The 27,479-nt window shown below is 35.9% G+C and overlaps 1 protein-coding gene across 1 annotated transcript in view; it reads right to left on the reverse strand.

The window, feature by feature from the left end:
* The window catches only part of cerkl (CERK like autophagy regulator), a 195,910-nt gene that overhangs the window by 154,288 nt on the left and 14,143 nt on the right, over positions 1 to 27,479 (reverse strand). The window contains exon 2 of the mRNA NM_001089474.1: positions 1,731 to 1,964. Within this exon, the coding sequence (NP_001082943.1) occupies positions 1,731 to 1,964 (234 nt within the window). The remainder of the gene's footprint in view (positions 1 to 1,730; positions 1,965 to 27,479) is intronic.

Here is a 27,479-nt window from a genome sequence, read left to right on the forward strand (position 1 = left end):
ATGGAATTTCTCATGAGTGAAAAGCCAAAATTATATATATAAAAAACACATCTATTTATGCAGGAGTTGATATTAATTCCTACCTGTGTTTTTTTAATACACATTTAACTAAACATCTCTGTTAGTCCCTTTTGTTGGAAATAATTATAATTTAGCCTATATTTCACCCACTAAACATAACCCAGCTGTTGTTATATGTATTTCTTTTACCTCCTTTGTCATTTTGGATATTCAGTGTTTTTGACTTACCATGTTCTATGCATATTATACTATTCAGCGCACTCAAACAACCACTCCTCCGTCACTGAAAGCCAAAAAAAGCATGGTTTGTGTGATCATTCTGTGGGTAAATGCCTATTGCACGATCCAAATTTTGATTGATGTCTTTTGGACCAGTAGTTTTTGAGAAAATATGGGTAAAGTACTGCCATACGTTTTTAAATCTCTAAATGGCCTGGCACTTTCTTATCGGTCGGACATGTTAATTGAGCATCAGCTTGGTTGGCCTCTTCGGTCATCTAACCAGAGACTGAAATGCAGAGGTGACCGTGCTTTCGTAGTAGCTGGTCCTAGGTTGTGGAATGCTCTGACCCTTTGTATGAGATCTGTTTCATCCCTGTCTGTTTTAAAATCTAGGTTAAAAACCTACCTCTTTGATTTGGAATTTTATCAGTGAAAATTGTCTGTTTTATATATATATATATATATATATATATATATATATATATATATATATATATATATATATATATATATATATATATATATATTTGTTTTTTCTCTGTTTTGATTTGCACTGTGCAGCACATTGGTCAACCTCTGGTTGTGTTGAATAGTGCTATATAAATAAAATTGACATTGACATCGACAAAGATTATCCAAACAGGGTTTGCAGCCTGTCTCTCAGTTGCGCCATGCAGTCATCAGCCACAATTGACGGTTAAATATCCCCATTTCAAAGCATTCATTCAACAAAAGATAACTTTTCTAACAATTTTTGATGACATGATATTCATTTCATAAAGACTGTAATAGTGTGATACATAAATCAAATGCAAATTCATATTGTCGTTGCTCTAAATGTCTCCTTTCCCAAGTGACACTCGCCCCTTTAGCTTGCCCACTGTCTATTTTTAAGCGCATTAGGTGGACATAGCAAACCTACTGAATTTAGCAGAAATATATAACAGGAGGGTCTCTGTTGTGCTCGGGGGGTGAAAGAGTAAGAAATAAAGATTACACAGATATATAGCTTGTCTATGACCTGTAAGTATTTATTCAGTAATTGACGTTAAAAGGTAATCTGTACAGAACAGCGTTGTGTATGGAATATGGTTAGTCAGTGTTAACCTGGATTACATGCTGCCACGTAGCTTATAAAAAGTGACTTAGAAGAATATTACAATATATACTCAGTATAACATAATAATGTTGCCTAACATCTTGAGGTAACCTTGCATTAAGAGTGCACTTAAAATGCTACACTCACTAGTTTCAGGAACAGAGCAATTGTGTCCGATTCATTACTGGGATGGGTAATCTTTATTCAATAAATGTCAGCAAACACAATAAAATATAAAGTGAGCCAAATGTTGACCAGGTTAATGTTTGCACGTCATAAATGTGTATCATAAAATTCACTGAAGCTCCAAGCTGATAAAATAATGCTAAAATGCCTGCTTTGTGACCTATTCTTCAGTGTCTGTGCATCTGCTGTGATGTGAACGTACCGTTGAGGAGCTCTTTGAGGGTTTTGAACCAGATCTCACAGTGGTCCACGCTCAGGTTGTTGAGATGGATGGCATGATCTTTCAGTTTGAGGCCTTTCTTCTTGCATTGGAAGAGTGTGATTCCCAGAAGGGTCCCACCAGACTGCTGTCCAGCTGACCGCCGCCGCTTTACCTTCACTGCAAACACGTCTTTAAGGTCCACATACTCCTCCTGCTTCTTCAGATCACGGTCAGCTAAACAAACACACAAGAGACATTTAAAATTCATATTATATATCTATGCCCCATCCCCCTCCCTTTAAAAAAAAGAAAAAAGTGGGAAAAAATCACCTTTATATGACACATAACAACAACACTTAACAAGTTAAAGTGTAATAAAATGTCTTGTTAAATTTAAAGACTAAGATTCATATATAGTTTGAAATTATTTTCAGCTTAATTTTAATATATGCCAATTTTGAAATGCGGTGAAAGACTTTTTTCAAGTGTATTTTAAGATACCAAGCAAATCGGATTTACTCAAAATATAAAACAAAACCTATTTTAGTTTCTATTGTCTCTTTGTAGTGACATTGATTGATTGATTGATTGATTGATTGATTGATTGATTGATTGATTGATTGCCTGTTACAGATCTGTTACTACTCTTTAATATCATGGGTTATTTTTTATGTTGTTATTCAACATTGTTCATGCTCACTAATCCTGCATTTATTTGATAAAAATATGGTTAAAACTGTTATATTGTACAATAATAGGTAACACTTCATTTTGATGGTCCATTTGAGCTGCTTAATGTTAATACTGCTCCTTCAACAGACATTTAACTGACTATAAGAAACTTTGCATGTGCATGTCAACTTACACTAACCCTAAAACCAACCTAACAGTCTACTTATAATCTAATAAGAATTAGTTGGCATGTAGATGCAATGTAACTTAAATTCAACAAACGGACCATCAAAATAAAGTGTGACCCAATATTATTATAATTTTAAAAGTGCTTCATATATCATATCCTTTGATATTACGCTTAATTTTTAGCAGCCGTTAATGTAGTCGAAAGTAAAAAAATTATCCTTAGAACTTATTCTAGTATCCTGATTTGGAAATACTTATGTCAAATAATATTTTTTTGTATAAACACACTCTGAAAATTCTGGTTTATTTTAAAAAATATATACATAAATGCTAATAATTTTTAACCCAACAGTGGGTTTTTTTTTGCTTTTGCCCAACAATAAACATCAATGAAGTCCAAATATGATTGTTTTGACCTAAATATGTTCTTCATTTCTTTTTTTATCAAACAAGCAAGAACTTACTGCATATTTCCAACATCATTATAATGAACGTCGTTATAATGAACGCTTTAATTTCTAAGTCAACCATCCTTGTAAATCTTCCACAAAAACCAAAACAAACATACTTTTTTGAATGGGTGCAAATCCCGACTTTTTAACAGCATTTGATACCTCAGCATTACTATATTCACTGAATGTCCTGTTTCTCTCCTGACCCCCTGCTGTAAATTATTAAATGATTAAGTTTTGATCATCATGTCTTAGCTGTAATCTAGTTATTATTAAAAAAACAATAATGAAATAAATTTAAAAACAAATTTATCAGGTGACATGGTGGCTCAGTGGTAAGCACTGTCGCCTGACAGCAAGAAGGTCGCTGGTTCGAGTCCTGGCTAGGCTAGTTTTTATTTCTGTGTGGAGTTTGCATGTTCTCCCCGTGTTGGCGTGGGTTTCCTTTGGGTGCTCCGGTTTCCCCCAGTCCAAAGACATGCGCTATAGGTGAATTGGGTAAATAAAATTGGCTATAGTGTATGAGTGTGTGTGAATGAGTGTATGGGTATTTCCCAGTGCTGGGTTGCAGCTAGAAGGGCATCCACTGCATAAAACATATGCCGGAATAGTTGGCTGTTCATTTCGCTGTTCGCTGTTTTAAAGTGCTTTTGCCCAACAATAAACATCAATGACTATAAACAATTATGTTGTTCATTTCTTTTTTTTTTTTGTCAAACAAGAAATAAATAATTTGCATATTTGCAACATTGTAATAATGTCAACTATCCTTGTAAATCTTCCATGAGAACCAAAACAAACAAACTTTTTTAAATGGCTGCGAATCCAGACTTTTTAACAGCACCTGATACCCCACCATTACTTTATTCAGTGAGCATCCCATTTCTCTCATGACCCCCTGCTATAAATGATTACCCACAGGCAAACTCCAATTAAACCATACTCAAATCTGTCGCCGGCCCTCAAAATGGGCCGAGTTGTGTATATCTTGAGTCTCTCTCTCTCCTCATGTGAAAGCCTTTCTTCATTAGGAGCACCTCTGCGTTTCAGAACATTAACTACCCTCTCACATTACTGCGCAGGACACCCGTCGCCATCTGTTCCTGCTCCGGCTTCTGCTCCAACCTCTCTTACACCTCCACCACTCCATTTATTTAACTCCGGAGCTTCGTTTCATTGTGGTCGCTCGACAAAAACCCAGAGTCAATTGAATTAGTGGGAATAGGAGATAATCTCTCCCGGCAGAGCTTTCCGAGAGCAGGGGAAAATGACAAAGTGGCCCGTGTTAACGCTTGTGTACCGGAAGATTCCTCAGAGGGAGCGAATGGGACGAGGCCGAGGAAAAAAAGGGGGGGCTTTCTGCTCTCCCCTGCTACATTACAGTAAGCCGGAGCCCTGTCCGAATCAATCTTGGCACATCTGCCTGATGCCGACCGTAAACAGGATTAGAGAAGGACTTATCTGCTTGATGCTAATTGTGTTGCAGTTTTTGCACATGTCCACCCTTTTAATAGAGAGACTCCAAAAAGCTGCCCTTTTCAGGCCGTTTGTCAGCATGTGAACTCCGCTGGTCTGGGCTCTGATGTTCGGAGACTTTGGCAACGGGACCTAATTAGTCGCCTCAATTAAAATTGAGTTTAAATGAGCGGCCTGCTAAGTAGAAGCGATGTGGATTGAGACGCTACACCTGCCGAAGCACTGGCTGCTGTTTACTGCTGATCTGTAAATCATTACAACCTCATTAAGATATTTCGTCTCTTTAATTCCAATCGTCAATTGACAAGTTTTGGATTTTAAACTCAAGTTTGATATGCTTGCGAAGATTAAACGTAATGTAATGCTTTCAATTGACTATTGATATAAGTAATCTTTAAGTTGAATCAACTTATGTTTAGTTCTGTCAACTCATCCCAGCAGGCACAGGATGTCAACTTGACATTGTCTCCAATGTTGTGGGACATTACTTTTTGATTAGAAATTAATATTGGGTTCAGAATCCAGCGTCAGGCCAACGTCAATGTCTAACCTCGGACAGACATTGCATTTTGGTTACTTTCCAACGCAACCTAAAAACAACAAAATATCAACGTCTAATAATGTCACAACTTGACATGTGGAAGTTACCACTATGACGTCTATCAGATATTGGGTTTTGGTTGCCATGCCTGACAAATAAATGTCAGTATTTGACATCAATATGGTTTAAGATGTTGGATCGACGTTGAATTTTTAGCTACTTTCCAACACAACCTAAAATCAAAAACATATCAACGTCTAATAATGTCACAGCTTGACGTTGTGTGGATGTTGCTAATATGACATCTATCAGATGTTGGATTTTAGTTGCCATACCTGGCGAATAAATGTCAGCATATGACATCAATATGACGTTGGTTTATGATGTTGGCTCGACGTTGGATTTTGGTCACTTTCCAACACAACCTAAAATCAACCATATATCAACGTCTAATAATTTCACAGCTTGACGGTGTGTGGACACAACGCATATGAGTTCTATCAGATGCTTGATTTTGGTTGCCATGCCTGACAAATAAATGTCAGTATCTGACGTCTATATGACGTTGGTTTAAAATGTTGGCTCAACCTTGGCTTTTGGTCAATTTCCATAACAACTAAAAATCAACAAAATATCAACGTCTAATAATGTTACAGATTGACGTTGTGTGGACATTACCAATATGGCTACTATCAAATGTTGGACTTTGGTTGCCATACATAACAAATAAATGTCTTAACAAGTTTTGGATTTTAAACTCAAGTTTTCAAAGATTAAACGCCATGTAATGCTTTCAATTGATTATTGTTATAGGTAATCTTTAAGTTGAATCAACTTATGTTTAGTTCTGTCAACACATCCCACCATTCACAGGATGTCAACATGACATCAGATTGACATTGTACACTAACGTCGTGGGACATTGCTTTTTTTTTGGACAGACATTACATTTTGATTACTTTCCAACGCAACCTAAAATCAACAAAATATCAACATCTAATGATGTTGCAGCTTGACGTTGTGTGGACGTTACCACTTTGACATCTATCAGATGTTGGATTTTGGTTGCCATACCTGACAAATAAATATCAGTATTTGATATCAATATGATGTTGGTTAAAAATGTTGGCTTGACGTTGGATTTTGGCCACTTTCCAACACAACCAAAAATCAACAAAATATCAACATGTAATAATGTCACAGCTTGACGTTGTGTGGACGTTACCAATATGACGTCTATTAAATGTTGGATTTTGACTGCCATACCTGACAAATAAATGTCAGTACTTGACATCAATATGATATTGGTTTAAGATGCTGGCTTGATTTTGGATTTTGACGACTTTCCAACACAACCTAAAATAAACAAAATATCAACATCTGATGATGTTACAGATTGACATTGTGTGGACATTACTGATATGACATTTATCAGATGTTAGATTTTGGTTGCCATACCTGACAAATAAATGTTATTATTTGGCGCCAATATGATGTTGGTTTAAGATGTTGGCTTGACGTTGGATTTTGGCCACTTTCCAACACAACCTAAAATCTCTTATGATTTTGTGTGTCTGCTGGGATGTTTGTAAGGCAGCAAAGTTAAAATTTAATATTTAATAAATAAACAATACAATCGGAAGTTTTTGTAAAGACTTTTTGTCCTCTATTTTTTGGAGGTTTGAAATACAGTTCAATACAGTTAAATACATAGCAATTTTGAATTAAGGAAAAGGTTTTATTTGATGAGACCCAGCAAATCTAATTTACCTCAAAATATAAAACCTTATTTAAATAAGTCAGAATTATTAAACCCCCCTGAATTATTAGCTCCAATGTTTTTTTTTTTTTTCCAATATCTGTTTAATGGAGGGAAGATTTTTTTCAGCACATTTCTAAACATAATAGTTTTAATAACTTATTTCTAACAACTGATTTATTTTATCTTTGCCATGATGACTGTAAATAATATTTTACTATATATTTTTCAAGACACTTCTATACAGCTTAAATTGACGTTTAAAGGCATAACTAGGTTAACTAGGCCAAATAGGGTAATTAGGCAAAATATTGTATAACAATGTTTTTTTTTTTTTTAGACTATCAAAAATTAAAAAAAAGGTTTGTACTTACATAATATTTGTGTATATAGTATATTTACCCCACAGTCCAAAAACATGCTAAATTGGCTGTAATGTACGAGTATGCGTGTGAATGAGTGCGTATAGGTGTTTCCCAGTACTGGGTTGTGGCTGGAAGGACATGCGCTGCGTAAAACATATCCTGGAATAGTTGGCAGTTCATTCCGCTGTGGCAACCCCTGATAAATAAGGGATTAAGCCGAAGGAAAATCTAAATGAATGAATAAATGGGAAAGTATGAATGAAGAAATGAATACAAACAAAAAAGGTACAAAAAATATTTGCATATATATTTATTTGTATATATTATTTTTATTAGATAAATATTTCATATATATTGAATATATACAAATAATGGCAGTTCGTTCCACTGTGGCGACCCCTGATGAATAAAGAGACTAAGCTGAAGGAAAACGAATGATGAATATACAAATATATACTCAGATATACACAATGCATGTGTACATTTATACATGCAAAGGACACACACATATTAAGTAAATGCAAACTTTTATTTTGGATATTATTAATTGTGAATAATCTTTTTACAAATTACACAAAAAAAATACAATCACAACAGTAATATTGAGAACATTACTGTTTTGTTTTAATCCATTTTGAAATGTTTTTTATTCCTGTGATTGTTTCAGCAGCCATTATTGTCAGTGTAACATGATCTTTCAGAAATTATTCTAAAATGCTGATTTTATCATCAATTTTGCAAATATTTGTGCTGCTTAATATATATTTTAATCATAGATACACTCTAAAAATGCTGGATTTGTCCCAAAAAAATTAACCAATTGAATTTGTCAATATTTGACCAAAATTGGGTTGTAACAAGTCAGCATTTTTAGACAGTGTTTTTATAAATAACAGGGCTCGAAATTAACTTTTTTACTTGGTAGAACCGGTGCTCCCAACTTCAAATATTTAGGAGCACCAAAATAAATTTAGGAGCACCAGAAAAAATTTAGGAGCACCCACCAAAACTGAATGAGCACTGCTGCAAATTGCTTTTTAAGGGATTTATTGTATTTTAAAACAACATCAATAGTGTTTCGACTGACAAAAAACAGAAACAACTATCTAACTAATGCTGCGAAGACTTTGATATTTGTGTGCAATAATTCCAAAATGAATGTCTAATAATTATAGAATATTAATGATGATGAAAATGACAATAATAGTAAAAATGAATTACATTTCTCATTATGATACTGTCTTGAATGTGCATGAATGTAGGTTATCTGCTATAAAAAGTCTGTTACTTTATGAAAAATAATTGTATAGTTTGCATCAAACAAAAATGAAGCATTGCAGTAAGAAATATTTATTTTGTACTGCTGTTTTTATATGCATGTCAATTTAATAAATATTTATGTTACAAAACAAACAAAAGATTATAAAAAATCATTCAATTCAATGATGAAAGCTGCACAGCAGTCATCAGTAAATAAATAAAAAAATAATAATATACACCTCAAAAAAGAATAGACAAAAGAAAGAAAGTAAAGTCTCACTTCTATCACTCTTTAAAAGTTTTGGTTTCAGTTTGTGTCAATTTAAAGGTTCAGTCTGAGATGATCTTCATGTTTCTGTGTTAGTGGAAAAGCTGGCGAGTCAGCCGACCCAATTTATGAGCAGGCAGCGCAAGATTCTTGCGATGAACACCGGCGGAATACCGCTGTTTGTTATGAGACGCAGTTTCAGTGTAAACTTCGTAAAGGCGAGCTTCTTTGGCGATGGTATGAGATTTGACTTTTAGCTGACATTTGCGCTGAACACGCAGTGAATGCAACGCATGGATATTTGGGCGCCTTCTCCATGAAGCGCGTACTCGATTGATCTCAGCTGGTGGATTATTATTCACCACGTGACGTGTCATGATCGCTCTCATCTGCACCTCAATTTTAGGTGGGGTTTGCAAACCTGTGTGCTTTAAGTTTTTACTCTTCTGCCGTTTGCATTTCCCGTGGTCATAAAAGCTCCTTCCCTGTAATCTGACAGCGGAATACCTTGAGTGATTGACAGCTAATATGAACCAATATAGCGGCAGGGAAGAGCGATTCAGCACGTTTTTACAAAAAATCAAAACAGGTCGCACTACAACCATTATCAGCAGTCGCACTAATGCGCCCAAATATATTATAAGGTCGCATAGATTAATTTTCGGGCACAAATGCGACCAAAATGGTCGCAATTTCGAGCCCTGAATAATGTATTTTGTTTATGTTTTGATCAACATGTCCTTGCTGAATAATAGTAACCAACCTATTTCATAGAGAGACTCCACAGGATTAGCAGAAGTGATGTAGATTGAGACGCTGAAGCACTGACTGCTATTTCCTGCTGATCCACTCAAAAAACCAGGCCACACAATCGGAACTTTACTTTTTGCTAATACTGTGCTCTCTCTATTTTTGGGAGCCCATAAATTCTTGCTTACACCAACTTTTTTTCTGTATCTCTATTGTATTTTACAGCTCCACACTTGCTAATCTATTTTTAAGGGGAATAATGATGCAACTTTAACAACTACATTAAAATTGGCAGCCAAATTAATCTCTTGACGTGGCTTTGCTGATGCAATTAGAAAGTTAATGCAAGTATTAGAAAGCTGACACAAGTTAAAATTATGCTAGAAAGAAAGAATAAAAGTAAAAGGTTGTGTACTCAGGACTGATTGTTCCAGTTTTAGTTTAGTTTAGAACTTGAAGTGTCAAAAAGTTACTTAATTAAAACTACAAACTGTTTACAGGTTTACATCATTGATTGTGTGTTGTAGTGATGCTCGGATAGCATCCGCGGTTGCTGTGGATAATCCGTGGGACGGGCGGGTTGGGTAATAAAAAAGTACATTATGATTAATTGGATGTAGTGGATGTAGCAGGGCATAGCAGTGGACAAGCGAAAAAGCAGAGTGGGTTTTGCAGAATGGGAAGATGAGACGCCCAAAATAATGGATGAAGTGCAAGAGTATTGTTCAAAGTTTCAGCTAGAGGAGTCATCAGAGGAAAATCTGCTATCATTCTGGGAGAAGCAAGATCGATTATTTACACGACTGCAGCGTCTTGCAATCGCCCAAATTTAGGGACAGTAGATGCTATTCTGTTTTTGCACAGTACGAAGAAAAAGGCCAAGTAAACATAACATAGCTGCTGTTTAGTCTGAAGTGGCACCCATTTTGTTCTCTTGTTCCTATATCTGTAAAAGCTAAATAGTCTAATTTTTACTTTCTGTATTTGAAAGTGAAGAAAATGTTGTCCAAAAAAAGTTTTTTTAAACAAACATTCATTCGTTTACGATTAACGTAGGCTATTATTTTACTATCAAGATGTGCAGATTAGCTCACTGTCACTGTTAATATCCATGGTGACCTATCATCATGCCTAAAACAAAGAATTAGAATTAATAAAGTGACGATCGGGTGCGGATACATATATCAGATAAAAGTATATGTGCAGGCGGGTGGATGATTAGTATGAAGCCGCGGATTCGGGTGTCATTTTAGCTTACACAAACCATTCATTGAACTATGAGTAATATTACTTACAGTACTATAGTATATGGTTGGGGTTACAAAAGTAATTATGCATAATTCATTGTAATTACAAAAGCCTTAAATTAAAGTGTTACCAAGTTACTTGAGTAGCTATGGACTCTATTTTAATGATATAAGCGCAAAGTCTAAAGCACAGGGTGCAAAAGCATTAAGGGCTTAAAAAGCATAAAAGTGTCTGAATCCACTTTTGAATCCACTATTTTAGGGATAGAAAAATACGCTCTGCGCCCTGGCACATGGCCTAACAGTGTTGTGCTTATTCTCTTAATGAGTTATGGGTGTTTTTGTGCATTCAACCAATTAGTCTTATCTCCCATTCCCTTTAAGAGACAGTTGCATCATTACAGTATTTACAGGACGGAATTTCTAAGTGGAAAAACGGAACGCCTCACTAGCAAGAAAACAGGTTAAACAAACCATCTGCAGTACAAGGATAAAGAATGTGCCTCCTCCACTCGGCCTCTACTTTCTCTTTACTTTACTTTTACTCTTTACTCCTTTACTTTCGTGGATAAGGAAAGACATAATTAGCCTACATATTTAATTTTGTTAAGCGCAAAGATTTGTTTCAAAACCATTTCTAAATTCAGTTCTAATTTCCAGCAAACTAATAAATGAACAATAATAACAAAGTGTAGTAAAAAAGTTACATCCAAACACACATCCTATTTTTATGTCCCATCTAGTGACGCAGACATCTCCAAAACCCAACAGGTGGACAAATATATTCTTGTTTTTATTAAAACACTTATAAATTTGCATATAATAAATAATACTGCTAATAATAATAACATTATACAAATGCAAATAGTCATAAATAAACTGAAAAAAGCAACCTGAGGTGATGAAGGCATGGATTTTTATATTTATGTGGAAAGTATAAATTTTTGTGACATTTTAATCCTTTTTTTTTTCATTTGTAAAGATATTGGTGTATTGCTGTTCATCCTATTTGTATTAAGCAATGTGTAAGCGTTTGGGCCTGCATAGGTGCATAACTAACGCGCTCTGCACTAGACTTTATACCAGACTTTAGTTGATCAGTGGCATGGTCTATTGCAGTTTTTTTTAATAACAACACGCCAACAACCAGCGCACCCTTGATTTCACGAAGTGCTGCAAATGGATTTGCTGTTAAAATAACGTGACACAAAACTTTAAAATTACAGTTGTCTTGGTCTGAAATTAGCAACAAATCGCGGCTTACATGTCTTGTATCTTATTGCGCCAAGGGTATGATAAGTTTCCATCCACCTATATTTCTGCATATTTTGAATTTGCACATAAAAAATGTTTGACCGAAACACGAAGATATGCATACATTTTGAAAATGCGTATAAAAAAAGTACGTGAGTTCCACATTGTGAAACATCTCAAATGTTATTTTGGCCATTCTAAAATCCCTCATCATAGTGATTCAGTACTATTATTAGTTTTACACTCAAAATGACTTTTGCTGCTTGTAAAAACAAATTATTTCAAATGAGTTACAACAACACAATTCTTAAGTTGTTTTTGTTACAACCTATTTGTTTTGTTAATATGTCTAAATTTATTAAAACAAAACGATGAAGTTAACTTAATCGAACTGTGTTGGGACAACATGAAAGAATTTTGTGACCCCAGCATTTTTTACAGTGTATACAAAGTTAAAACAGCTTGATTTGTGTTAGAAAAACATGAAGGAATTAAGTTAGCCTAATAGTTTGTAAAATTGTAAAAATGCTGTAAAATGAAGATAATAATGCAGAAATAATGAATACATTTTATTTATAAATCAACTTTTATTAAATAAGTCAAATCAACATTTGGTATGACCACACTTTGCATTGAAAACACTTGGTACACTTGCCCGCGGGGAGTTTTTTTTTTTAAAGCATCTCAGAGATGTTGTCAAAGTTATTCTGGATTTAGTTTGTCTCAGTTTGTTTTGTTTCTTCATGTCATTCCAGACAGACTGGATGATGATCCGATCAGATCTCTACGTGTAGCACTGCCTGTTGTCAGACTCCTTGTGCAGACAATTATCTCACTGTAGAATTAAAATTAATAACAAAAATAATGTTTGGAAATGTAAATTGATATTTCAAACTGACATGCTACAGAAAACTTTTTTTACTCCTTCAAAAGTTCTACTTTTATGTTCTAGGAGAAAACAGAATGCCAGCTTTGAACAAAATGAGGGTGAGTTTATATATAAATTCCTAAATTTTGGTGTGAACGATGTTTTTTTTTTTTTTTTCATTGAAAAACATGTGATGTCTATATATAAATGCTATTGGTGATTTGTTTGCACTCTTACAGTATATAACCTGAAAGATTGCATATTGCAGTCATCAAAAAGGCAGAACGCACCTTTAACATCCTCAGACAGAATATGCAGATTTGTCATGAAAGCCGTCACACCTCTTTTGTGTGATCTAAACGGGATTTGAGCGTAATCCGTGGAAAATCTCAAAGCCCGGGGTTTGAGCAGAGTTTTGCCGCTGGTGCCTCTGCTGCAGGGCACAAGTTCACAAATAAGAAGAGCCATATGTTCAGGGTCATTGGTCTAAAGGGGCTGCGAAGGGCCAAATCAATATGACACGTCTGCTAACACACCAGGTCATATAACACACAGGCCTACTCAAGACTCGCTATGGATCCGCCGTCTCCTGAGAGCTCATCTCTCTCATTGACAATTACACGAGTCTCTGCGTGTAGACACCACTCATAGCCAGTGCTGACACACACACACACAAGCATGTACAGCTATCTTCATGGGGACTTCCCTATAGATGTAATGGTTTTTATACTGTACAGACTCTATCTGTTCAAGCCCCTTACCCAAGCCCTAAACCCAAACCACATAGGAAACATTCTGCATTTCTACCTCTTTAAAATGCTTTTTCATGTTTGATTTATGGGCTGTTTTCCTCATAAGGACCAAAAAATGTCCCCAAAAGGTCAGTATTTTCTGGGGACATTTGGGTCCCCACAACGTGAGGAATACACATACACACTCATCATACATTTTGTACACATTGTTTTACAAAAATAATTAAATTTTCATTTATGAGAAAGTATTTAATTATTATTAAATTATTATTTAGAAACATTTAATTTTAGAATTAATTTATAATGTTTTTGTGATAACATACAAACTCCATTTTAAAAATACTTTAATGTATATTTCAATATGGTATTATTGCATATATACTGTTTTATTAGTTTTCACTTTAATACCGAGATTTTTTAATACGTGATAATACGTGGATGTTTTCATCCACTCTGGGGTGATTTTGAGTCTTAATTTGGCCACAAATTTCTCTGTGCTTCAGGAAATGGAATGATTTTTTGCAGTAAATCTTATTTTGACACATATTTTGGGAAAATTACACTCAACATTGACACAACATTACACTCTGGCCAAATTGACTATACTTTTATTATGTTGGTGGCTGTTTTTGCCCCATTGACCTCTATTACAAGATCATGTTTTTATTGCAAAGTTATGGCACCAATATAATCATGCATTCTTGATTGTTGCTGGTTTTTCCTGTTTGCAAAGAGGTGCAATTTGTCATTTTATACTGTTGATCATCAGTTGCAGTGCAACAAAAAGCTTAGTTACATAATCCAGTGAGAGGCAGTTCTGTGGGCGCAAATGCCTTGTTGATGCCAGAGGTCGCAGAGGGGAATAGCCAGACTGGTTTAAGCTAATAGAAAGGCAACAGTAATTCAAATAACCACTCGTTACAACCGTGTTATGCAGAAGAACATCTCTGAACATACAACACATCCAACCTTGTGGAGGATGGGCTACAGTAGCAGAAGGCCACACCGGGTGTCACTCCTGTCAGCTAAGAACAGGAAAATGAGGCTACAATTCACACAGACTCACCAAAATTGGACAATAGAAGATTGGAAAAACGTAGCCTGGTCTGATGAATCAATTTCTGCTGCGACATTCGGATGGTAGGGTCAGAATTTGGCATCAACAACATGAAAGCATGAATCCATCGTGCCTTGTGACAACAGTTCAGGCTGGTGGTGGTGGTGTAATGGTCTGGGGATATTTTTTTGCCATACTTTGCCCCCATTAATACCAATTGATCACCATGTCAACACCTCAGCCTACCTGAGTATTGTTGCTGACCATCCCTTTATGACCACAGCATACTCATCTTCTGATGGCTACTTTCAGCAGGATAACGCATTATGTCATAAAGCTCAAATCATCTCAGACTGGTTTCTTGAACATGACAATGCGTTCACTGTACTCAAAGGGCCTCCACAGTCACCAGATTTCAATCCAATTGAGAACCTTTGGGATGTGGTGGAACAGGAGATTCACATTATGGATGTGCAGCCGACTAATCTGCAACTGTGTGATGCTATCATGTTAATATGAATCAAAATCTCTAGGGAATATTTCCAGTACGTTGCTGAGTCTATGCCACAAATGATTAAGACAATTCTAAATGCAATTCAGGTCCAAACCGAAACTAGTAAGGTGTACCTAATAAAGTGGCCAGTTAGTGAAGTAAGTGTATTTAATCACGTACACTATAAATTGCTGTGTTTCTTCTTCCCAACAGACAAAACCACGAACAATCGAGAATAATTATATGCTGTCATGGCTTTGCAATAAAAAAAATGCTGTTTTAATGGAGATCAATGGGGCAAAAACAGCCACCAACATAACGAAAGGTAGTCATTTTTAACAATATACAATTGTGCTTAGTGTAAACTGATTATTCCAAAGAAAATACTGCTATTTCTTACTTTATTTGCTATTCATGTATAGCAATGTATATACCTATATTTAGTATATATATATATATATATATATATATATATATATATATATATATATATATATATATATATATACATATATATATATATATTAAATATTATATATATTCTTGTATATATTCATGTATATACCTCTAAGAAAATGAAATGAAACTTCTGCTTCCATTTTATGTCACATGTACAACCAAATTGTTTTTACATTTTTTTAATCAGCTAAACTATTTAACAAATTGCAACTTATCATAAAAGCTGGAAAAAATAGCCTTTCTGCTGAACCTCACAAGGCAGATTTCCAGAAAGCAGAAAACAAAGCAGGGAAGGACTTGTCTATGGCCCCCAGCGTGCCAAGTGTCATATTCTGGCGCACATGAGGCTGATTTCAGATGACAAGATGGGAACAGCCCTTCATTTGAGGCACAGTAAGACACAGGGAGATTAAATAAAACTGTGCACTCTTCTAGAAAACTTTATTGCTTCCAGATGGATACAAGCTTCCTCTCAGCAGCGCTCCGGCAAAGGAGAGACGCAGGGGGCCCGACGTCATGTCATCATGCCACTAATGTATGGACAGAAAGAGTCAATTCTACACCGGCAGCGAAGTGAGCTGCTAGACTTTGTTACAGGGAGATTTCAATTTGCTGTCTGATGCAAATGCATTGGTTGTATTAGTGGTGTTGGAAAAATCAGTTATAGTATTACTCATAGTTAAGTTTAGTGATTTGAAGAAACCCCTGTGAACCGTTTGTTTTTATCTTCATAACTTATTAAAATTAATAAATGATAAATGGGGCTATAGTTAAAGGGTTAGTTCACCCAAAAATGAAACTGTACTGGTTGTAAACCTTTATGAGTTTCTTTCTTCAGTTTTGAAGAAAGCTGGAAACCTGGAACCATTAACTTCCATAGTAGGAAAAACAGATACTATGGAAGTCAGTGGTTACATGTTTCCATCTCTATCTTCTTTTGTGTTCAACAGAAAACATAAAACGTAAAAAAATGAATAAATAATGACAGAATTTGTATTTTTGGGTGAACAATCCCTTTAAGGAGTTTCATTGGTTTTCTGAGTATACGCTTATAAAAAAGAGAGAAAATTTGGCCTCTTTTTTATTATTAACAAGTGTTTTGGGGTCAGAAAAGGTGAACATTTTTAAATACTATACTTGTATAATTTAAACTAGTATGTTTTTTGAGAAAGTATTGGCATCATCCATGTTTTTTATTCAGCCATGCATGAGTACTTGACAACTAAACAACAATAATGGACTAAAATCTATATGTGCACACTCAATGTGTTGTGTTTTTAAACAAAGTCAAAGTGCCAACTACTGGCCTGGCATGCAAAATAAAGTGCTTTCAGTCATTTACATGTTTTAAATACATTGTTATACGTTCAAGAAACAATTTTAAAAAATCATTGAAAAATCTCACCTAATAAGCTTATATTTTATTTTAATGTTATCTGTGTAATAAGAAAAAAATTTTGATTTATTAATTACATATTCACTTTTGATCCACTAGAGATGAGAGTTTTTATTAGTGCCTTCAACAAGATATGATGTCAAACACAGAACAGTAAAATGTTGGTGCTTCCTGCAGTTTAAAATAAAATCAGATGCTCAGATGTTTTGTTTTTTGTAATCAGTTTTCTTGCCTACTATTGGTTGTCACCTTCCAAATAAGTTAGAGCTATCAGTATCGGTATCAGCCAAAATATCCATATGTCTGTATCCCTTTTTCACAAATGTTTGCCACAAAAAATGACCCCAAAAAATCTCTAAACACTCAAGCAACTGCACAGCAACACCCTAGTGACCATCAAAAACACCCTGGCACCATGTCAGAATTTTTGCCACCTTTTCAAAAGGTACATGTTTATAGCATTTAGGGATGTCTTGATCAGGTTTTTTTGGCTTAGGGTCCTAGTCTAAGTCATCGGATTTTGAGTATTTACCAAAACTCGATCCGATACTTCTTTAATACATTAAAAAACAATAAATACAAGCGAAGAAACAGATCCAGGATGTTCCTTATTTTTTATTTAATTCAACTTATTTTAACATTTAAAAAATCTTATCAAACAGCCCTTCTGTGAGGTAGCTTGAACAATCAAGTTATAAATAACATAAATTCTTCACTTTTAGACCAGCAGTGCAACAGTAAATATAATAAAAATCGAATATAAAACAAATAGCACCTCAACTTAAAATACCTGGCAGGCAATCCAAAATTTACATATCTCACAGTTTGCTTTGACAATGTTGTCGTCAACAACATTATATTACCTCCAGACAACAGTCTTCCTCGCGCTTTCCGCTTCAAGCTGCTTCCATGTTTTACTTTGCCGGCATTTAACCCATAGCATGCGTTGCTGTTTCTGTGTGAAGTCAAGAAAGAGGTGTAACTCTGTGCCACCGCATAACTATAGATGTGTTAAAAAATGACTATATATATATATATATATATATATATATATATATATATATATATATATATATATATATATATATATAGTCACACAAACGCACACACCAGTCTTTATCAGTCTTTACGTCCGATTCCGATTGAGTCTGAAACCGCGTAATCGGGCCCGATTTTCTATCACGTGATTGGATTTGGACATCCATAATAGCATTTGTACCTTTATTTCTGAGACTAATCACCTCTATCTCTAAACACCTTAGCAACTGCACAGCAACACCCTTGTAACAATCGGCAACACCCTGGCACCATGTCAGATTTTTTGCTCCGTTTCATCAACACCCTAGAAACTATTAGCAACACCCTGGCACTATGTCAGATTTTTGCCTTTGTGTACCTAGCATGTATACCCCCTACCCCCACCAACCATACAAAGAACTCTCTAAACACCCTATATAGTGTACCTATATTTCTGGGACTATTGAACCCTAAAAACCTCTAATAAAACACCCTAGCAAGCGCACAGCAACACCCTCATAACTATCAACAACACCCTGGCACCGTGTCAGATTTTTTGCTACCTTTTCAAAGGGTAAAGAGTTTGTACCTTTATCTCTTGAGACTAAAGTGCTTATTTCACGTGGCCGCCATTTTAAAACATGAAATCTAGGCTTTGGTGGGAAGAAACTCTGAAGTATAGGATCAGCACTGTAAACATTTCAACAACATGCTGTGGACTACAAACCTTCAGCTGTTGATGTGGTGTAAACATCACTTTAATTTCAGCCTTGTAAGACAATATATAACACCTCACTGCTGTTTACCAAGTGCAAACACAGACGAGCGATCCGCTGATTACTCGACTGATGTTCACGGCTTTCAAATGCTCCGGTGTCCGTGTATCTGTGTTTGCACTAAGTGAGGAGCGGTAAACTGATGACCTACATGGCCAATCACAGTTATTTCTGTTGAGCACTGGTGAATAGTATGGCAAATCAGCAGTATTTCTAAACGCGCTTAAATGTTAGCGGAAAATGTGCATTTTTAAAATTTCAGTACCGAGACAACATTATTACAAACAACAAAAGGGTGTGCTACAGAGGACTGCATCGTTTTATTGCTCACCTTGTTACATAGGTTGAAGCTGGAAAGCGTCCCCACAGTGTTTACCTGGTGCCATTAACTGAAGCCTAGGAGGACCCTTAACCATATTACTCTTAAAGAGCTTGTGATTTAGTTTGATGCCTAATATGCTTATAATTGTTAAAATTAAACTTAGCTGAATAAAAATTAGGCGAAACAGTGGTGCAGTAGGTAGTGCTGTCGCCTCACAGCAAGAAGGTCGCTCGGTTGCTGGTTCGAGCCTCGGCTCAGTTGGCGTTTCTGTGTGGAGTTTGCATGTTCTACCTGCATTCGCGTGGGTTTCCATCGGGTGCTCCGGTTTCCCTCACAGTCCAAAGACATGCGGTACAGGCGAATTAGATAGGCTAAATTGTCTGTAGTGTATGAGTGTGTGTGAATGTGTGTGTGGTTTCCCAGAGATGGGTTGCGGCTGGAAGGGCATCCGCTGCATAAAAACTTGCTGGATAAGTTGGCGGTTCATTCCGCTGTGGCAACCCCGATTTAATAAAGGGACTAAGCCGACAAGAAAATGAATGAATTAAATTAAAGTGGTGTTTACACCACATCGGCACTTTGAAATTGCGGCAACAGCATGTTGTTGAAATGTTTACAGTGCTGATTCTCTACTTCCCAGTTTTTCCCACCGCAGTGTAGGAAAAAAGGAATTTCTTTTTATTAATTTTGTGTCTTTATTTTTTATTAGAAAAATGTTTAAACTAACAACAGATTAATCAATCTTTTCTATTGTATTATAACACATGTTGACCAGACACACTTCCTCTTTTTTACTGTGCTGCATACTTTTTAGAAGAACTGCTGACTAGTGGAAAAAGCAGAAAAAGAATAAATTTAGGTTTGTTCCAGACTGCTGTCTGGACATGTCACAAGGAGCATGATCTTTGTAGAAGTTATGAAATATATTAAAGATGCATGTAATTGTTCAGTTCTGGTATGCAGAGAAGGGTTGCAGAAAGAGGAAGTATGTCTAGGGGTTACAAAGAGCCAAGGGACTGCAGAATGACTGATCAGTGACATTAAACAAAAACTCCACCTGTTATTATCATAATAATTAATATACACATATTATGTGTATGCTGGAGTCAGGAAATGTAAGTTAGTTGCATACCTCCTGAATGTAATTCTTGTATTGCATTGGGGTAACGTAACCCAGAGCTCTGTCATGGAATTATTCAGTTGTATCTAATAAATTACTAATATTTTAGGCATTGAAGAAAACACTCTCCAGACCTTTTCTAATAAACATGCATTGAATTGGCTTGATATTCCAACAGCAGCCTCACTTTCGCTTTTTTAAAATGGCGGCCACATGAAATAAACGTATAGCATTTGTAACTTTATTTCTTACACTAATGAGCCCCCTCAAAAATCTCTTAACACCCTAGCAACTGCACAGCAACACCCTAGTAACCATCGACAACACCCTGGCACCATGTCAGAATTTTTGGCTACCTTTTCAAAAGGTGCATATTTATAGTGTAACTGTATTTCAGAGACTACTGAACCCCCAAAAATCTCTAAACAAACACCCTGCACAGCAACATCCTTGTAAGCGCACAACAACACCCTACTAACCATCGACAACACCCTGGCACCATGTCTAATTTTAAACAATTTTTTGCTACCTTTTTAAAAGGTACACGTTTAAAGACTGATTTCATGCAGCCACCATTTTAAAATAAAAATAGAGGCTGCAGTAGGAAGAAACATGGATGTATCACCTGTATACCTTTTTAAAAGGCACACGTTTATACCATAAGTACCTTTTTTTAAAAAAAAAAAAACTAATGACCCCCCAAAAAATCTCTAAACACTCTAGCAACTGCACAGCAACACCCATCGACAACACCCTGGCACCATGTCAGACTTTTTTGCGAAGGCAAGCGCTACTCCTTCCTTCATCAAATGTGTAGATCTAGCTGTTTGTCCATATGGAAAAGACCCCTGGATATGCTGTCTGTTCACCTGCACAGAGTCTGGCAGAGGGTCTCTTTGTCTCATCTTCTCCTGCTTGTTGTCGATGCGTGCAGTGCTCTCACAGATGAAACTAATGCCGTGGTTTGAAAAGGGTCCAACTGCGGAAAGCCTGTGCCAGGTCAGCAAGCCACTCTTTGCCCCCATGTTGTGTGGGGCCATGTGGTTCCCAGCGTGGCTTCCGAGAGCATATTTTCCACCTGTGCCTGTGGAAGCCTGTGTGCCCAGACCCACACACCAAAACCCAATATTTACATTTTTATATTGCCGTTTTCAAGCCCCCAGGATGCAAACAAAGGAGACGGCGTCTGTTTGTTCCCTGTGTGCAATTACACTGTGACACTGTATATGCCTACTGCAATACAGAGGGGTCACACACTTGAACTTTTGACTGTGTTCGCTACACAAGCCAGCTGATTGGCGTACGTGGGACAGTCTGTTTGGTGAATGGGCTTTTAAAGAATCTATAAAGCTCAAACAAGCGTTGTATGCACATGCAGTGTATTACTGTTTTATTGTTGGGTTTGTTGCATGTGTGAGGGCTGATTTCCTTATTTTTACACACCCCTTGCGCTTTGCATGATTGTTTATGAAATTAAATACAGTTAGGTTGATTAATGTGTGCTTCTACCATGCCATGAGTATTATGGTTCACTGTATAAATACATTTTTCAGATTTATTTTGAAATAAATTCATCAAGACTTGTTGTTAACTGTTGATGGTTGTGTTTTGGTCAGTGGGGTCAAGTTTTGTTTTTGCTAATTAAATTTAAATGTTTTGGCAATGTATGCACTCAACTACATTGTAAAAAAAAAAGTTGCAGCTTTGTGTTTTAAGTAAATTAAATTAACTTTACAAGTCGTTTCAACTTCAATTTCGCTTCAAACATTAAGTTAAAATGTTGAAACCTGATTAACTTGTTAATTATGACAATTGTTTTTACTGTGTATCGATAATTGTGTAATAAGCTTTCCTGTTTAAAATCATATAATGATCATTTATTCATTCACTGGTTTATATATTTACACTCACCGGCCACTTTAATAGGTACATCTTACTAGTACTTACTAGTACCACTTTTGCTTTCAGAACTGCCTTAAACCTTTGTGGCATTGATTCAACAAGGTACTGGAAAATATTCTTCCGAGCTTTTGGTCCATATTGACATGATAGCATCACGCAGTTGCCATTGTCATGTTCAAGAAACTACTCTGAGATGATTCACTCTTTATGACATGGCGCGTTATTCTGCTGGAAGTAGCCATCAGAAGATGAGTACAGTGTGGTTATAAAGGGATGGACATGGTCAGCAACAATACTCAGGTAGGATGTGGTGTTGACACAATGCTCAAGTGGTACTAAGAGACCCAAAGTGTACAAAAAAAAAATATTCCCCACACCATTACATCACCACCACCAGCCTGAACCGTTGATACATGGCAGGATGGATCCATGCTTTTATGTTGTTGATGCCAAATTCTGACCCTACCATCCGAATGTTGCAGCAGAAATTGAGACTCATCAGACCAGGCAACTTTTTGACAATCTTCTATTGTCCAATTTTGGTGAGCCTCTGCGAATTGCAGCCTCAGTTTCCTGTTCTTAGCTGACAGGAGTGGCAACTGGTGTGGTCTTCTGCTGCTGTAGCCCATCCGCCTCAAGGTTGGATGTGTTGTGCATACAGATGCTCATCTGCATACCTCGGTTGTAATAAGTGGTTATTTGAGTTACTGCATCAACAAGGCATTTGTGCTCACAGAACGGCCACTCACTGGATATTTTCTCTTTTTCGGGCCATTTTCTGTAAACCGTAGAGACGGTTGTGCATGAAAATCTCGGCAGTTTCTGAAATACTCAGACCAGCCCGTCTGGCATCAACAGCCATGCCATGTTCAAAGTCCCTTAAATCACATTTCTTCTCCATTCTGATGCTTGGTGGCTTGGTGGTCCTGGTTGTAATTGATGTAATTGCTTTTTAATCATTTGAGATATTTTTGTAAATGAGATATTTTTGATTAATTTACTGTATGGTAACTAATTATGTTACCAATAAGTTAGCATTACTGGCAACTTTACTGTTTAAATAAATTCCACATACTTTCGATTTGCTTCATTTCAGTCATACTCAGGCATTCCTTAAAATATTGTCATCTGTGTTTTGCATACAAATTTGGAACAACACGTCATGCACTATTTGTCGTTTTTGGGAGAACATGCAGTAATTTCATTAAAATCTTTCATTCACTCATTCATTTTCTTTTCGGCTTAGTCCCTTTATTATTCTGGGGTTAGTAATAATCTGAATGAACTGCCAACTTATCCAGCTAATGTTTTACGCAGCGGATGCCCTTACAGCTGACACCCATCATTGGGAAACATCCACACACACACACACATGCACTATGGACAATTAAGCCTACCCAATTCACCTAAAGGGCATGTGTTTGTAGTTGTGGGGGAAACCGGAGCACCCGTAGGAAACGCATGCGAACACAGGGAGAACATGCGAACTCCACACAGAAATGCCAACTGACCCAGCTGAGGCTCAAGCCTTCTTGCTGCTACCCACTGCGCCACTGTGCTACCCCTCATTAAAATCCTCAAGTTTAAATTTTCCTGCTAAAAAAAAACCCTGAAATTTGTGAGATGCGTTTGATGTGATGTAAAACTGTTCTTATGCTCATTCTGATGTTCTCATGCAGTTTTGGACACGTGTTCATCTCTCTCTCTGCGGGTCTGTAACCAGAGGCTCCTACTCCGAGTCTCAGGTGTTAGTAGAAGAGCTGAGCATATCTCAGCATAATGACTCATTATTGATGCTAATGATGTTCTGCTCATTATTTTTAAACAGGCTCTAGAAATAAACAATTATCGTCACCTACTTTTCATTACGCTCCCGGCCAAAATAATTTGCGGATATGAAGAGGAAAAAAATACGATCTGTAAGACTGGATAGCCTAAATAGGTAACATAACTTCATTAATGTGGCTAAATTGCTAAATTAACATTACTTATCATCATATCTGAAGTTGCGAAACATGTTTCTTTCTTGTTGATTGATGTTCGTTCAGGTTATGCAGTTATTTAGCCTTGACTTTGACTGATGTGACACTGATAGTAATTTTAACCTGCTTTTTTTTATTTATTTTTTTTTTTTGAAAAATGGAGAATGTGTCCGTCTAAAATATATACAATTCATTAATGGATTTCAAATCTCATAGTTTCATATCTTTTTATTTCTTGAATTTCATGTCGGGTGGCATGGTGGCTCAGAGGTAATCACTGTCCCCTCACAGCAAGAAGGTCGCTGGTTCGAGTCCCTACTGGGTCAGTTAACATTTCTGTGTGGAGTTTGCATGTTCTTCCCATGTTGGCGTGGGTTTTCTCTCGGTGCTTCAGTTTCCCCCACAGTCCAAAGACATGCTCTATGGGTGAATTGGATGAACTAATTTGCCCATAGTGCATGTGTGTGTGTGTGTGTGTGTGTGTGTGTGTGTGTGTGTGTGTGTGTGTGTGTGCGCGCGAATGTGAATGTATGGCTGTTGCTTAGTACTGGGTTGTGGCTGGAAGGGTATCTGCTGTGTAAAACATACACTTAAATAGTTGGTGTAATAAATATGGCGCTAAGCCAAAGGAAAATGAATAAATAGAATTTCATGTCTTGCGATTGATTTCTGAAGATGTGAACAGTATTATACTGTATTTCACAGTCATTTACAGCTTTTACAGGTCTTTCAAACATATATAAAAAACTTTATAATGTGTTTATTGCAACCTGGTGACACTTTAGTTTGACTAGTATGTTGGCTTTTTATCAGTATTTATTAATGCTTTATCCTGCATGACCAAATTAAACACCCCTTAACCAAACCATATACTTAACTAAACTGCTACAGCTGCATTGCTAATAACATCAATGAGCCTAATAATATTTATTAGTGGTTTTTGTGTGCTTTAGGTAAGATATCAAATATCAATATACCTCTAAAAGTGTTGATGTTGGTTTTGAGCAACAAATTCAGCACACATACTTCAGGCTTGCACATCTATTAAATTCTAACAGTTGGAAATTTTGACTGGTTGACCACAATTGTGTAACAATGGGGTTTGGCGCTGTGATGGTATATACAGTTGAAGTCAAAATTATTTGCCCCTGTTTATTTTTTCCCCCAATTTCTGTTTAACATTGAGAAGATTTTTTTTTCAACTCATTTCTAAGCATAATAGTTTTAATAACTAATTTCTAATAACTCATACTATCTTTGCCATGGTGACAGTAAATAATATTTGACTTGATATTTTTCAAGACAATTCTATACAGCTTAAAGTGACACTTAAAGGCTTAACTAGATTAATTAGGCTAACTAGGTAGGTTAGGGTAATTAGGCAGGTTATTGTATAAAGATGGCTTGTTCTGGACACTAAAAAAATAAAGCTTAAAGGGGCTAATAATTTTGACCTTAAAATGGTGTTTAAAAAATTCAAAACTGCTTTTATGCTAGCCGAAATAAAACAAATAAAACATTCTCCAGAAGAAAAAATATTATCTGACATGTTGTGAAAATTTCCTTGCTTTGTTCCCCGTTTCGGAAATATTTAGAAAAAAAAAAAAAAAAAAACTAAAGGGTGGCTAATAATTTGCAATATTTTTGAATTGTTAATTTTGACTTAACTGTATATTTCGTTACCACAGAACAAGTTGTCATCCGCAATACACTGTTAACAATTTTCTGTAGAATTCTAGTTCATCATAACTTACTGTAAATCAATTACATCAAACATACTGTATTTACATTTACAGTACCATTTATCTCGCTCTATAAGTGTTTACAGGGTTGTATATATTTACTGTAAAATATACTGTAATTTCACAATGCAGTGAATAACAACTTTAAATTATAGTAACATACTGCATAACTGTCCCACTATAAAATACATTTCATATTACAGTGGGGTTGTCACAATATCATTAATTTACCTTACAATACTATACCAGCTGAAGTATCGTGATACCAAGTAGTGTTCAATTACTGTAATTCATAACTCAAATCTGTGAAATAAAGAAAATTGTCAGAAATACTAAATTTTATGTTATAATAGGCCTACTTGAATTGAATTCATAATTCCCTTATATTAAAAAAAAGTATTTGCACATCACTTCACCTAAATGCATTAGTTGTTTATTTTGTAGATAACTGACCAACAAAAAAATTCATTTAAATAAAGATACAAATTATACCAAACGAAATTTGTTACACAAACAGCAAATTAGGCTACATGAAGTGGTCAAAAATTGTTTCTTTTTTTGGTCTTATCATGTAAGAATCCAAAGTGAATCAAAATTTCACTTTGTGTGATTTTCTTTTTGAGAGATGGTTGTGGTTGTTGTAGCTACTAAATCATATTGACAGGAACAGAAATAAACTGATTCAGATGTGCGTTCTAAATGAAGCGTCAGAAAACGTGCAGCTTCCATAAAAGGTATGATTTCTACACAGGTTAGCAACCTTAAAGCGCTCCACAGACTATTCAAATAAAATGGTCTATTGTTGCACAAGCGTGTGAGCATTTTAGTTTTTAATTTTTTTTTTCAGACCTTTCCACGTGCAACATTATGTATTGTAGATAGACCGTTAATGACGAAACTACCGTTTACCAGTATCAACCACATTCGCCAGTATTTTGGAGTATCACGTTACTGCCATAGTACCGGTAAACCGTGCAACCCTGTATTACAGTAATTTGATAAACTTGAGCTCAACCACTTTTACTGGCAGAGCTGTGATAAAAACAAATCCCTATTGGCTGTTTTTTAAAAAGGGGAGGGGTTACTATATGTACTGCCCTGTCTTCTTGTTTAGTTGTGATTACATTACATTAAACATTGAATACAAAATGCACACTTCAAAGCACTTCATGGGACCTTTAACTAGTTGACTTCATTTGCTTAATTTTAGAACAAGTTTACTCACTTTTTTAAGTAAAGTCAACGAACTGATTTAAAAGTACTCACTTTTTTCAAAGTAAAGTCAACTAATTGCATTTTAGAGTGAATGCACGACAAGTCATACTGGTGTAATGTAATTCTAAAAGAATGTGGCTAAATTGCTAATTTAACATTACTTCTCATCCTATCCAAAGTTGCAGAACTTGTATTTCGCTTGTCGACTGATGTGGCACTGCACAACAATCGCGTCTCTGTCCAGCATTTTTACATGCAGAGTATACGGCGAATGTGTCTGGGCTAAAAAATGTCCCCCTTCTGTCCCTCGGCACTGTGAAATGGGATCAGATAACCTCAGTGGTGCAATTAGCTTCAGAAATCTGAGGCTGAGCCAGTCAGTCCAGTTACAGAGAGCTACACTTGGGCAGATGCT

This window comes from Danio rerio, chromosome 9 (genome assembly GCF_049306965.1).
Source record: "Danio rerio strain Tuebingen ecotype United States chromosome 9, GRCz12tu, whole genome shotgun sequence".
Classification (NCBI taxonomy): Eukaryota; Metazoa; Chordata; class Actinopteri; order Cypriniformes; family Danionidae; genus Danio; species Danio rerio.